Source organism: Bufo bufo, chromosome 3 (genome assembly GCF_905171765.1).
Source record: "Bufo bufo chromosome 3, aBufBuf1.1, whole genome shotgun sequence".
NCBI lineage: Eukaryota > Metazoa > Chordata > Amphibia > Anura > Bufonidae > Bufo > Bufo bufo.
Window position 1 is genome coordinate 272,422,403 of NC_053391.1, and position 15,385 is coordinate 272,437,787.

General features: G+C 44.2%; 1 protein-coding gene across 1 annotated transcript in view; it reads left to right on the plus strand.

Annotated features, from left to right (window-relative positions):
• LOC120995132 (synaptotagmin-2-like) overlaps positions 1-15,385 on the plus strand; it is a 619,044-nt gene that overhangs the window by 225,904 nt on the left and 377,755 nt on the right. Inside the window, 1 exon segment of the mRNA XM_040424147.1 lies at positions 5,973-6,145. Within this exon segment, the coding sequence (XP_040280081.1) occupies positions 5,973-6,145 (173 nt within the window).

Genomic DNA, 15,385 nt, shown 5'->3' on the forward strand with positions numbered 1-15,385 from the left:
GGATGGGGCCACGGAAACTCCTTGATACAGGAGGTTCTCGATGATCTCTTCCTGAAATTTGAGGAAGGATCCTGTTCTCCCAGCCTTACTGTAGAGAACAAAACTATTATATGCAGCCAATTGAATCAAATATACAGACACCTTCTTATACCAGCGTCTGGTGCGTCGGGAAACTAAATAAGGAGCCAACATCTGGTCATTGAAGTCCACCCCTCCCATGAGCAAATTATAGTCGTGGACTGAGAGGGGCTTTTCAATGACACTGGTTGCCCGTTCTATTTGTATTGTCGTGTCTGCGTGAATGGAGGAGAGCATGTAAACGTCACGCTTGGCCTCTCCATTTCACCGCGAGCAGTTCTTCATTACACAAGGCAGCCCTCTCCCCCTTGCAAGACGGGTGGTAACGAGCCGTTGGGGGAAGCCCCGGCGACTAGGTCGCGCGGTGCCACAGCAGGCCAATCTGTTCTAGGAACAAATGCCTGAAGAGCGGCACACTTGTGTAGAAATTGTCCACATAAAGATGGTACACCTTGCCAAATAAGGGTGACACCAAGTCCCAGACTGTCTTCCCACTGCTCCCCAGGTAGTCAGGCAACCGACACGGCCCCAGGGTCTGATCTTTACCCTCATAGACTCGAAATGTGTGCGTATAGCCTGTGGCCCTTTCACAGAGCTTATACAATTTGACCCCATACCAGGCGCGCTTGCTTGGGATGTATTGTTTGAAGCCAAGGCGCCCGGTAAAATGTATAAGGGACTCGTCTATGCAGATGTTTGCTCAGGGGTATACAAATCTGCAAATTTGGTGTTAAGGTGGTCTATGAGGGGCCGAATTTTGTGGACCCGGTCAAAAGCTGGGTGGCCTCTGGGACGAGAGGTGCTGTTGTCGCTAAAGTGCAGGAAACTCAGGATGGTCTCAAATCGTGTCCTGGACATGGCAGCAGAGAACATTGGCATGTGATGAATTGGGTTCGTGGACCAATATGACCGCAATTCATGCTTTTTTGTCAGGCCCATGTTGAGGAGAAGGCCCAGAAAAGTTTTAAATTCGGAAACTTGGACGGGTTTCCACCGGAAAGACTGGGCATAAAAGATTCCGGGTTGGCAGCTATAAATTGAGTGGCATACCGATTTGTTTCTGCCACGACTAAGTCCAAGAGCTCCGCAGTCAAGAACAGCTCAAAAACCCCAGTTCCGATCCGATCTGAGCTGTCTCAACCCGAACTCCAGACTGGGCGGTGAAAGGGGGAACTACTGGTGCGGCTGAAGTTGGGGCTGCCAATCAGGGTTTGCCAGCACCTCAGGGGACTCTAGGGGCTCTACGGGCCTGTCTGTGCGGTGGCTGCGACGGGGGAACTAATGCACGTGCCACCAGTACCAGCTTCGACTCTCCTTCTGGTGCTCGCCACTTCACCATATTCTACGGCAGTGTGCTGGTACTAGGTCCAGGATGGGCTGCGCTGCTGGTGTATGCCCTCACCACGTAAGCTGACAGCACCAGCCCCACTCTGCTGTCCTTGAAGCGGATCCTGTGCAACCTGTGGTCTAGCAACACGGGGCCGGGTACGCCTGGTGGTATCAGGGACCTCAACCTCCTCGTCCGAACTTTGGGTCAGACTGCCACTGCTTTCTACAGGTTCGTATTCTGACCCGCTGGATTTTGTCAGATGAGGGTTCCCATTTACTCATCCGACTGGGTCAGAATCCTGTAGGCCTCTTCAAAGAATATCCTTACTTGGCCATTTGGCGAACTAAATTTAGGGGGGTATTCCCTGAGACTACCCAAGAAAAAAAAGCAAGCCTGTCTTACAAATGGGAGGCTAGCGAAGTACCGGAAGCCTCTGCGATTGATAAAAAAATATCATTTATCGCCGCAGCGCTTGTGAAGTGATTGTGCAGTGATGAAAAAAATATTAATTTTTTTGTCACTGCGGCGGGGCGGGCGTGGGTGAACGCACGTGTGGGCGACCGATCAGGCCTGATTGGCAAACACTGCGTTTTGGGTGGAGGGCGAACTAAGGTGACACTAATACTATTATAGATCTGACTGTGATCAGTTCTGATCACTTACAGCTACTATAAAAGTACCAATGCTGATTAGCGATACGCTAATCAGCAAATCAGTGACTGCGGTGGGCTGGGCGCTAACCGACGCTAACTACCTACAAAGGGGCCTAAACTATCCTAATCCTAACACTGATCACTTTTTTCCCTTTCACTAGTGATTGACAGGGGTGATCAAGGGGGTTAATTGGGGTGATGGGGTGATCTGGGGCTAAGTGAAGTGTTTGGTGTGTACTCCTCTGCTGGACTAACCGACGAAAAGGACCAGCAGAGGAGCACAGAAGCCATTTAAAACCGCCTTATATTTATAAATATAAGGTGTTAAATGCTTCTCATTAGATTTTTTGAAAATCACCAACCTGCCAGCGACGATCATTGGCTGGCAGGCTGGTGACGATATACTGCTTTAAACTTTTGCCGGCCCGCAATGCGCATGCGCGGGCCGGCTCTGCCCAAAATCTCCCGTCTCGCGAGATGACGCGCCGGCGCGTCAAGGAGGAACAAAACGACCGCCTCCGGAACGCAATCCTGCGTTAGGCGGTCCGGAGGCGGTTAAGAATGCTATTATTTTCCCTTTTAGATAAATATACTGCTCAAAAAAATAAAGGGAACACTTAAACAACACAATGTAACTCCAAGTCAATCACACTTCTGTGAAATCAAACTGTCCACTTAGGAAGCAACACATGCTGTTGTGCAAATGGGATAGACACCAGGTTGAAATTATAGGCAATTAGCTAGACACCCCCAATAAAGGAGTGGTTCTGCAGGTGGTGACAACAGACCACTTCTCAGTTCCTATGCTTCCTGGCTGATGTTTTGGTCACTTTTGAATGCTGGCGGTGCTTTCACTCAGTGGTAGCATGAGACGAGTCTACAACCCACACAAGTGGCTCAGGTAGTGCAGCTTATCCAGGATGGCACATCAATGCGAGCTGTGGCAAGAAGGTTTGCTGTGTCTGTCAGCGTAGTGTCCAGAGCATGGAGGCGCTACCAGGAGACAGGCCAGTACATCAGCAGACGTGGAGGAGGCCGTAGGAGGGCAACAACCCAGCAGCAGGACCGCTACCTCCGCCTTTGTGCAAGGAGGAACAGGAGGAGCACTGCCAGAGCCCTGCAAATGACCTCCAGCAGGCCACAAATGTGCATGTGTCTGCTCAAACGGTCAGGAACAGACTCCATGAGGGTGATATGAGGGCCCGACGTCCACAGGTGGGGGTTGTGCTTACAGCCCAACACCATGCAGGACGTTTGGCATTTGCCAGAGAACACCAAGATTGGCAAATTCGCCACTGGCGCCCTGTGCTCTTCACAGATGAAAGCAGGTTCACACTGAGCACATGTGACAGACGTGACAGAGTCTGGAGTTTCCGTGGAGAACATTCTGCTGCCTGCAACATCCTCCAGCATGATCGGTTTGGCATTGGGTCAGTAATGGTGTGGGGTGGCATTTCTTTGGAGGGCCGCACAGCCCTCCATGTGCTCGCCAGAGGTAGCCTGACTGCCATTTGGTACCGAGATGAGATCCTCAGACCCCTTGTGAGACCATATGCTGGTGCGGTTGGCCCTGGATTCCTCCTAATGCAAGACAATGCTAGACTTCATGGGGCTGGAGTGTGTCAGCAGTTCCTGCAAGACGAAGGCATTGATGCTATGGACTGGCCCACCCGTTCCCCAGACCTGAATCCAATTGAGCACATCTGGGACATCATGTCTTGCTCTATCCACCAACGTGTCACGGCTGAGGATGGGGGAAATCCTCAGCCGTGCGTGCCGGATGATGTTATGGCTGCTCAGCCAGGAGAACAGGATAGGGAGCAGGTCACCTCCTAACAGCGTCCCTACCCTGACCCTAACTCCTAACTGCATGGGCCGACCTTAAAGGTAGGAGGACCCATGCGCAGGAACCTCCGATCCCTAACTCACCCTCCGTCCGGTCCCTGCGCTAGGAGTCAGGGTAAGACGACCTACTCCTCCTAGGCACGGAGGAGCAGGAGTCTCACTGGCCAAGCTGTTGGGAAAAGGGGAACAAATGCAAGCCTATGTATATGGCAGGTGCTGCACTAGTTCCAGCCACCTGCCACAGCCCTGCTGACTGGATCCGTGTGCAGGAAAGCTGAAGTCCACAAATAGCAAACAGAAGTCAGCACAAACTCATCCACACACCGGAACCCAGATACATGGCAGCACTGAATAATACAGGAAAACATAAACCGAACATCACACAGACTTAGCTAAACTTAAACTTAAACTTATGACCACAGTGGTGGCTCTCACAGGCGGATAGAAAAGACAGGAGGCTGCTCCAGCTAGCAAGACTGAAACAACCTACTGAGCCCTGCTAAAGAGAGGGTCTATATAGGCCCAAGTGGCCACACCCAAGGGTTGGACACACCCAGTGACATCACACACACATTGGGAAGGAAGTTAACCCTTCCAGTACCACAGAAGGGAAAGACACATAAAGGGGAAGTGCACACAATACAAAATACACCATGCACACAACACACACACCTAACATAAGGAAAGTCAGGTGAGACCGCATGCCAGGGCAGCAAGCTGCCAAGCGACGCTCAGGCTGCTCTGCTGCTAAATACAACACTAGTTGCCCGCGGCAACCACAAGTGAGGCCACAAACAAGCGGCCCTCACCCGTGGTTGAACACCCATACAAAACCGCAGGCAACTGCATGCGGTAAAGAAGTCACGGTCATGGGCATGGCCGTGACACAACGTCACGTTGCACCACAGACTGTCCAGGAGTTGGCAGATGCTTTAGTCCAGGTCTGAGAGGAGATCCCTCAGGAGACCGTCCGCCACCTCATCAGGAGCATGCACAGGCGTTGTAGGGAGGTCATACAGGCACGTGGAGGCCACACACACTACTGAGCCTCATTTTGACTTGTTTTAAGGACATTACATCAAAGTTGGATCAGCCTGTAGTGTGTTTTTTCCACTTTAATTTTGAGTGTGACTCCAATCCAGACCTCCATGGGTTGAAAAATTTGATTTGCATTTTTTTAATTTTGTGTGATTTTGTTGTCAGCACATTCAACTATGTAAAGAACAAAGTATTTCAGAAGAATATTTAATTAACTCAGATCTAGGATGTGTTATTTTTGTGTTCCCTTTATTTTTTTGAGCAGTGTATGTACTCTGCACACCTAGGATCCGGTGTGGGTGCCTGAGAGTCGTTTAGACAATATAAAGTTAATCCACGGCACTCCAGAAGATTTCTGCAAAATACATTTTCACATTTAATTCTTAGTTTGCAGAATATAATTTGTGTACATCCAGTGCAATTCATTTATACATCATAAGTATTATGCCATATCAGACAAAAAATTCCCGGACGTTTCGGTCTGTGCGACCTTCTTCAGCGGGGTCTTAAGGCAGAGTAGGGAGGCTGGCTGGTGGGTTAGTGAAGCCCAGTGCCAGGGTGGCTTTGCCAGACAGCGGGGGCGCTGTTTGAATGCTGGGTCCCGCTGCCTGCTGGTGCGGTGTTGCGGCGCCGGTGGTTGCCACGCAGCGCTGCGCCAAATTTAGAGTAGGGTGTTATTTAAAGAGGCAACCTTGTCGCAGTGAGTGGGCTTATGCTTTTTGATCAAATTGTATACTAATGCCTCATGTACAGCATGCAGCATAGGGGTAGGTATATGAATAATTGCACTGAGAAGCAATGTTAATTATGCTGAGAAGCAGTTATTAGATTAAAGTATAGTATTGAGGATGTGCAATCCAGTTTCATTCTTATATTTTACATATATATGGTAGTAGTTTAGACTGCTTGAGTGATCATTTATAGTGGTCTTAGACAACATTCAATGTTGATATCATACATTGCTTTAATAGCTAATCTACAAACAAAGATTGTCATTAGTTTTTTACTTTACCTTCTTTTACTTACAGTGCCTCCATGGGCCATCATAGCTATAGCTGTGGTAGCTGGGTTATTGATCATCACCTGTTGCTTCTGTATATGCAAAAAATGTTGCTGCAAAAAGAAGAAAGGAAAGAAAGAGAAAGGAAAAGGGAAGAAAAATGCAATGAACATGAAGGATATGAAAGGATCTGGCGGGCAGGTAACAAGTCACTATGCTTTCAGTTTACCATTTTGTCTACTAACAACTGTGAAATTATAAATGTGCTACTTTATTACAATTTTTATTGCACAGTTTCTAAACATGTTTATATGGTAAACTATAATACTCTTTTAAAATGTCCAGTTTGTTATAGACAATCTCTTTCCATATGTACTTCATGGCTTATGAGTGTAATAGAGGGATTGGCTTGCCTACGCATTGCAGAGGTGGGCCATTGATTCGTGTGATGCATAGGGTATGTTCACATCTGCGGCATGCCTGATCCAGAACCGTTGCATGCAACTGATCTTTTTCGCCCAAAATCCGATATTTATTCTGGAAAGCGGCTGGATCACAGCCGGACCTCATTGCAGTCGAGTAAAGGATATGGCAAAGCAGGCAGGCTGCTCTTTGCCAGGACAGGCTGCTGGATCCTCTGTTATGATAAGGCCAAATTGAGCACCAGGTGGCCGAAAACCACGCTGTTTGGCAAGGGTTTTAAATTTAGTGCATGGCTTTGCTGGAAAGACTGCTGCAAAATCTTGAGGCCATAAGGCCTCTTTCACACGAGCGAGTTTTCAGCGCAGGTGCAATGCGTGATGTGAACGCATAGCACCCGCACTGAATCCTGACCCATTCATTTCAATAGGTCTGTGTACATGAGCGTTTTTTTCACGCATTAGTTCTGCATTGCGTGAAAAATGCAGCATGTTCTATATTCTGAATTTTTCACGCAGCCCTGGCCCCATAGAAATGAATGGAGCTTCAGTGAAAAACCTTCAGTTTTTTATCACGTGCGTAAAAAACACATCAAAACGCATTGTACCCTCGCAGAAAAAACTGAACAACTGAACCCTATCGCAGACAAAACTGACTGAACTTGCTTGCAAAATGGTGTTTCACTGAACGCATCCGGAGCCAATCCGACTCGCTTGTGTGAAAGAGGCCTAAGGGTCTCTTCATTAACTGGTGCATGGTTTTGCATGCAAACAGAAGTTTACCTGGAGTGCTATTAATAATAAGTTGGAAAATCACACCAACATGCTGTTTCTGCATGATTTTTATGCGATCCATGTGGCTTTTCCTTAGGCTATAATAACTTTTATAGTAATTTAGTCATAGTCAATAACTTTTGCAGTAGTTTTATCGTTGAAGGCCTCTCAAATGGACAGTAGCTGCCTAAACAATGTAATATCTTGCTTAATATGTGAAAATATTTTAATGTTTTTATTACTGTATGAAAGAGGATTGATTTTCTTCCTTACAGAAAGAGTTATAGCTTTGGTCAAGGCCTGTGGCTGCTATGGCATGTAGGGCTGAACTGCAATATCAAACACAGCCCATCTACCATGGTGGCAGAAAAAGCAGACCCTTTTTTGTAATCTTATATAATGCCTTGAGGGCATATTGCATTTTTGCCATGATTTTAGAAACCTTGGCAACGAAACCAAGACATGTGTCCTCACCCATGATCAAGTAGATTACTGCATGCTTATACTGTGGCATACATTCTAAACTCTTTGTTTTCTGGGGCTACCTGAAAGCACAATATTCTAAGTGCTGCCTGACCACCTGCTAATCATTTTCAGAGCACAACATCCATACTTATGCATCCCTGTATGTCAAAAATTATGTCTGCATATCCTGACAGGTACAGATGGACAACCTGATGTTCTGTATGTAATGAGCAGAAGTTGGGTATAAAATATTTATAAGGCCACTAAAGGTTTTTAAATAAAACAATGCTACGTGATGCCTATCCACAAGTTGTGTGTAGTATCACAGTTCAGTCCTATTAGCTTCAATAGAACTGATTTGGCAATACCACACACAACCTATGATCAAGTGGGGCACAATTTTTGGAAGAAAGAAGAAATGTATTTAAAGACCTCCTTCACACTTTCATATTTTGGGCGATATTTTGCATTAGTATTTGTAAGCCAAAACTAGGAGTGGAACCTCATCACAGAAAAACTATAATGCAAAGATATGCACATCTGGCCTTGTGCTCTCCTTATCATGGATACAGACCCATTGAATGGGTCTTCGATCCCCAAGATACGACAAAAGATAGGACATGTCGTTATCAGAGGCATGGATCTGTAAGCCCATGAAAGTGGCTTCATAGTGCTTCCGTGGCTTCCAATCCGCACCACAGAGTGGCTCATGACCAGTGCCCGTATATTGCGGATCAAATGTTTACGGTCTGCAATACAAGCATGGGGCACTTACATTCATCTGCATGAGCCCTGATCCTGTTTATCTCCTTTAAAAAAGAATATTTTGTTTCTCCAAAGCGATTAGTGTTGATTATGTTTCTAATTTGTAAAGTATTTGAGTTTGGCATAATGGTCGGCGGGTTTCCTTTAGATGCCGTGATCAAGTCAGAAAAGTCACACACACTCCAAAATGGTATCAATTAAAACTACAGGTTGTCCTGCAAAAAATTAGCCCCACACAGCTCAGTAGTTATAGCTATAAAAAAAAGTTATGGGGGTCAGAATATGGTGATGTAAAAAAAAATATATATTTTTAATTTAAATCTATTTTTACACTATTTAGACATAAAAACCTATACATATGTCGTATTGTTGTAATCGTACTGACGCAGAGAATGAAGGGCACCGGTCAGTTTTTCTGCAAATAGAACGCTGTGGGAACAAAACACGTAAAACAGTGCAGGTATTGCGGTTTCTTTTCCTAATTCCACCCAATTTTTTATTTTTTTCCTGCTTCCCAGTACATTGTATGCCATATTAAATGGTGCCATTAGAAAGTACAACTTGTCCAGCAAAAACGAAGGCCTCATACAGCTATGTGAACGAAAAAAAAAAGGTATGGCTCAAGGAAGATAGGGAAGAAAAATGAAAAACCAAAAAAACTGTTTTTTGTTTTATTTTTTAAAGGGAATCTGTTACCAGCGACCTCCCTATGAAACATCTTGCACAGACACATAGCTGTGGTTCACCTGATTAAGGGCTCCTGCACACGACCGTATCCATTTTTGCGGTCGGCAAATCGCATATCTGCAAAACAAAAATACTGGCTGAGAGTCTGCTGCCATTTTTTTTGCACTCCTTTACAAATGTCCTTTACTTTCCGCAAAATGGACAAGATTAGGACATGTATTTTCTTGCAGGGACTTATGGGTGCGGACAGCACAGGGGTGGGTTTTCTGCATCTTTTGCAGCCCCATTGAGATTAATGGGTCCAGAACTGATCCACAAAAAATGTGGATCAGATGAGGGCCAAAACCACAATCACCATACTGTTTTTTCAGTAATATCAGATCCGCAAAATACATGGCTGAGAGCCTGCTGCTATAGCATTCTTTCACAAATGTCCTATCCTTGTCCAATATGCTTGTCTCACCCAGTTAAGCCAGTACTCTCTGCTCTGCACTGATGAGGGACAATCACCCTAAGGCTACCGCGATCCGCAAAAAATGAAAGCTGGGTGTGCCTTCCGCAATTAACGGAACGGGCGGCCCATTGTAGAAATGCCTATTCTTGTCCGCAAAATGGACAAGAATAGGACATGCTATATTTTTTGGGCGGGGCCACGGAACGGAGCAACGGATGCGGACAGCACTGTGGCTCGGATGCGGACCAGAACAACGGTCGTGTGCACAGACTATCCCAAGCTTAATTCGCTCAAGCCAAGCTTCCATAATACACTGCACTACTTATATAGTGCATTGTATTATGCTGTCAGTAGGATACTGATCACCAGCCTAGAAAAACACTGAAGGCAGACCTTGGGGCCTTCATAAGGCCCCTGGCTGCAGTTTACAGACATTGGCAACTTTGCCATCTTAATCGTGGTGGGTGCCGATGGCTAACAGAGGGAGTCCCATCCCTCTGAAACCACCTACATGCCGTGGTCAATACTGTGGCATCTAATGGGGTAAACAACTAGGATCAGCGATTCTGCTGTTCTGGGCCATTAGAGCAGGAGACCAAGCAGCAAGTAAACATTATAATTATTATTTATTTGAAAGCGTGTCGTCGCAATTCATGCGACTCTCCTTCTTCTTTGTGTGGTGCCAAATCAATTAGAAGAGTATGTGTACAGCATACTGCTTTATAATGAGACCAGACACTAGGTGGTTTCATGAAAGCATCTTCTCATCCTCTTTGAGCCATGGTAGAAGAGAGCAGGCGAGAGCCTTTTATTCACAGTACATTCACTTAAATAGCAGACATGACATCACAAAAGGGGTGTTCCTTAAGAAGAGGCTATTGGCTCCTTAACCTGATAGGAGTGGTTTCAGAATCCCCTCTTCCCCCTCCCTCATTGACCTTCTCATACATATGGTTTGCAGCCATCTAGTGGACAGAAATGTGTACTACAGAATATTCTCATTATATATTCATAAAATCATAAATCCTTCTCTCACAAATCCCTCCTTTTGCGGGAAATAGACCAACGCCCTAAACAGCGAAGAGCTGGACTTTCCTTATTGCTTCACCAGGTCCCCTCAACTCTCTTTCGGGTTTGCCTTCACCTTGTCCTATTTACACCACAACCATCAACAAGGTTTTATTTACTTAAGGATGGAATAATCTTTGTCTTTGACAGGGGCACAGCACATATACATAGTGTGGGCATTGATGTATTATACATTTTCAAAACAATTTTCCTAAAATGTAGAACTATATGACAGCCCATTAAAACCAAATTCTAATAACATTGTAGTCGCTGAACCAGTTCCCAAAACATTATTCTGGCCATGATATTAATTTCAGAATTTTTCCCATCAGTTCATTTGATAGAGTTCATCAGTTTCTTCAGATCCTTGGTGATCCTTCCATCAGTTTCTTCAGATCCTTGGTGATCCTTCCATCAGGGGCAGTGTTGTCCGGAATGTAGATGCAGCAGTTCCTGTAGACCCCTCCTTTTTCTGCTGTCAAGGACCAGTCGGTTCTGTAGAGTCATCACTGGAAAAGAGCTCAGTTGTTCCACCATTCTCTGCACAGCATCACAGATATAATTCACAAATCTCTGTTGATGACAATAGATATGTTAATCCAATCAAAAAAAATTATTATTATTATTTTTTTTTATACTACTAATCATGGGAATTAATGACTCGAATCCTGCAACTATCTGACTTTTTGCTTTAAATTAATCAGAAACTCTACTACAGACTCCTATGGCATCCATGTATCCATGTATAAACGTGAGTCAAAGGATGTAGGCAGTGACCTCCTTAGTCGTGACCAGACAATGTTTTCTGATTTGATCCTACTCAGGAGGTGAGAATAGAACAAATGGCATCAGTACCCGATCAGGACTTGATCAGGGTACATTGACCACTTCATTCTACCTGCATCCTGGGTCGGAGTTTCAAATCTCCACACAATCACCAGATATCTGCGTTTTGATAATTTTGGTTGATAAACCAACTGTCAGAGTAAACGTTAGAGTCACTACTTGTCTTCTTCAGCTGAATTATGTAAGAACAATATCCTGGAGGGAAAACACCAAAGGGCTTTCCTGTATAAATCCTGTCTCTAAGGTCAGTTTGTCATTATATTTTAAATTTGGCCAAATATTTAATGTCAATTATAGGTAAGGATGTAGGAGCCACAGAAGCAACTAAACTTTGAGGTTTCTCCCTTACCAACATTCTAAATTTGCCTAGGGGATCTTGGTCACTTACACATGCTCCTAACACATATATCCCCAAATCCTGTTGTAAAGGATTTCTAATGGACAGGAACAGAGGATTACATTCATCATGTTTACAACTGTTTGGTGGGGTTCCCTTCAGGATAGTCATTCTATGGGACAAACCTTCGCCTTTACTGACTCTAGAGGTAGTTTCCACTGGTATATATTCACAACATTTCAGATTAGTACTCCATTCTGTTAATTTCCAATATCCACAGTTGGTCTGGTCATATTTAAATACAATTACCATAGACTGGGTCAGTTCCAGTCACACAGATGTACTTATCAGACCAAAACCAAGTGTCCTATCTGTCATCTGTCTTACAGTCCCCTATACTGCAAAAGTCAACTTAGTTGTTCCTGACTCATCTTGATAATATAACACCGTTGGAATTTGATTTGACTGTGATTTCCCCTTTGTACAATATGGAACAAACAATAAGGCATGAAACAACATTATGGCTCTTATAGTCCTGGCACTTGATTGCAATACGATCAGTTTTTCCTTGCAATTCAACAGCAGTGGCGGTGGTCATCAGGACTTGATGTAGATCTTCAAACCGTAGCTCTAGGACTTTCCACACGTCTCTTGTTTCACCACTATCCAATCTCCTGATTGTGAAGAATGAATCGCTTCTATACAGTCTGGATTCTAGGAAACAACTAAAACTTGGAAATACACATTAGACAATAAATTGTGCAACAGACAACATAATTTGGAAAACTACTATGCTGCATCTGGAACTATTGGGGAAATAGACACCTAATCCAGGAGCATTCCCAAAGAGTACTTCATAAGGCCTTAGGCCTATCTTCCGGTTAGATGTATATATCGGATGAAGAAAAACCCCAGGGATAGGTACTCTCACCTCAGTCAGTATCTTTTAGCTGTAGCCTTCGCTACAGGCCAAATCTCCGAATATCCTGGAAAGAGATCAATATAGACACAGACATATTCACACTGTTCCACCTTTGTTCCGAATGTAGTCAATCCGCAGTCTCTGAAATGGGTAAGATGACCTTGGCATATGCCTTCCTGGAACTCCCATAGTTCTCCCATCATTATTACAGCATTCACCTAGTGGCAGCATTGCTGAACCCAGGAGCCGTCCACCACAGAACCCAATCACACCTTCTCTCTCTCGATTTGCCCATGTTCTAAATCCATCCTCTTTAGGTGGAGTGCCCTCTGAAGGAAGAGTTTATTACCAACTCTCCAGAGTCCTATTATCACTTCTACCTTTATCCTTTGATGTTTCCTTTCAGCCTCTGTAACCTGTATCTGAAAAAGACAAACTTTTTGGAAGTCCACTGGCCTTAAGCCATCCTTTATCACACAGATTTCCACTTAGGGTAGACTTCAGGTAATAATGTAACCTCTACCTTCTCAGGCAGTATCAGGGCATCAAACATCTTTCATACACTCAGCATTCATTATTGATGGGCTTACCCATGGATCCAACAAAATCTCTGCTTCACTAGATTAGACCATAACAATGAGTGATACCGAAGGCATACCTGGATGTTAGCAGTCTTACCCTCAGCCATCTTACCAACCTCAGCGAGTGTCTTCAGCTCTGTCTCCTGCACTGACATTGCTGGACGGAGTGGTTCTTTCTTGACAACATCAGATTAAGTAGGAACAGCATATCCTGTCCGAAATGATCCATCTTCCAGGAACCTGAAATGATCTACCAGAAACTCAAAAATGTGGTTATTAATTGGAGACATTAAATTTGAATTTGAATTTTTATTTACAGAGGTGGGAAAAAGTATTTGTATTTACTACTCCCAGCCTCCCCCCCTCCAGATGCAGCAGAGTGATCGGATCTAATTTTGCACACCCTTAAGACGGTGATTAATTGGTGAGAGGAGTAGGAATTGCATTACTAGATGCTCCTACACATGTGATACTACCCTTAGCCATGAGAGATCATGGAACATGTTTGCTATGAGGCAATGTAAGATCCCAAGGATTATTTAAATAATAGGGATCCAGTATTTGATTCTGGGTTGTTAATTTCCTATGGGTGTTTCATTTGAAGGGGCTGAACATTTGTCTTCCTCCCACAGGCGAGGAAGTGGGCAAGTACATACAAAGTCTTCCTCCCCCCCCTTGTGGGGAGGACTGATAGGCAGCCACGCCCACCTTAGGTCTTTGTTTGATTTTAACTTTAACAATATGACAAAATAGGGACAAAATTAACTTCTCTCAAGCCTAGCCAACACTAGACCTTTCTAGATGATTCTCAAGATCATACACAAAGGCAGCACTTAGGATTTTCTCATGCATAGATAAGGTAATCTCAAAAATCCAAATCCACCCAACTTTTCTGGAGTCTAGTGAAAACTTTCTCCACATACTCTGTCCTGAGGACAATGTGACTGACCGATGATCTAAACACTTCATCACAGACTCACTGATTTTCACTATGCATTAAATCCCCAGCTCTCCATTGGACTCAATTTTCTAAATCTCATAAATAATATGAGAAAACTCTCCATATTTTAACTAATTTTCTATAAAGCAGCATAAGTAAGTCCTCTGAATTGGGAATTCTATTCATCATGGCAAAATTGATGTTACTACTGGGTGTAGTATATGTCATACATCATATAATGATGCAGATATCCCTACACTTTCACTCATACCTGAATAAGGACTTAGAATGGGTGCAACCTTAGATTGATAGGATTGGACACTGGAATATTTCTAGTAGGCATCATAGGGGCAATTACTGCAGGTAACTTTTTAACTGATGGGACATACAATTGGGAAGGGTTATTTTCAGCCTAAGGAAAGAGTTTTTGGGGGGTGGGGAAAGGCTAGAGGGAGCAGGAAGGCACAGTGGGTGGTGCTGATTAGCACATTTCAGCACCTGGTGTAGAGGAGGAGCTGACAGAAAAAGCAATAGGTAGTCTTTGATGGACCACAAGACCCAGGATTACTTAGTTACAACACATGTGGTGGGGGGAAGGGAATGCCGCATGGCCAACTCTCTTTGTTCCCTTACCACATCCAAATCCTCCATTTTACTATAGCCATATTGTCCATTCTTCTCAATTACTTTCAACTTTCCCTCTACACTTTTCCACAACTTTAATTTAATCTATCTCCTACTGCATTTGCAACATCTAGGGGGAACTTTTACACAAAACTGCATATTTACGGATAATACCGGAAATCGCTGCTACTTAGTATGACAGAATGCTTTCAACTTTTATTTCTCACTGAAACTTTTCCTTTCTTTTCTCGCATCAACTGAGTCGCCGTTAATATCTCTTTACTCTGTCCTGTAACATTCGAATTTCCCATTATTGTAGTTGCACAAAGCTCTAACAATTGCTACTTATCAAACCCGCAAACTTAAGCGTAGTTGCACAAAGCTCAAACGGAATCCGATTACTATAAGTAATCGCCACCGAACCCACAAACTTAAGCGCAGTTGCACACAGCTCAAATGAAATAATAGTATTGACCCCACAATCTCTCAAAGTGAAGACCCCTAGTCAATTCACCGGGATACAAAATCTTAACTTCCAATTGCCTATGGCAATTGGTAT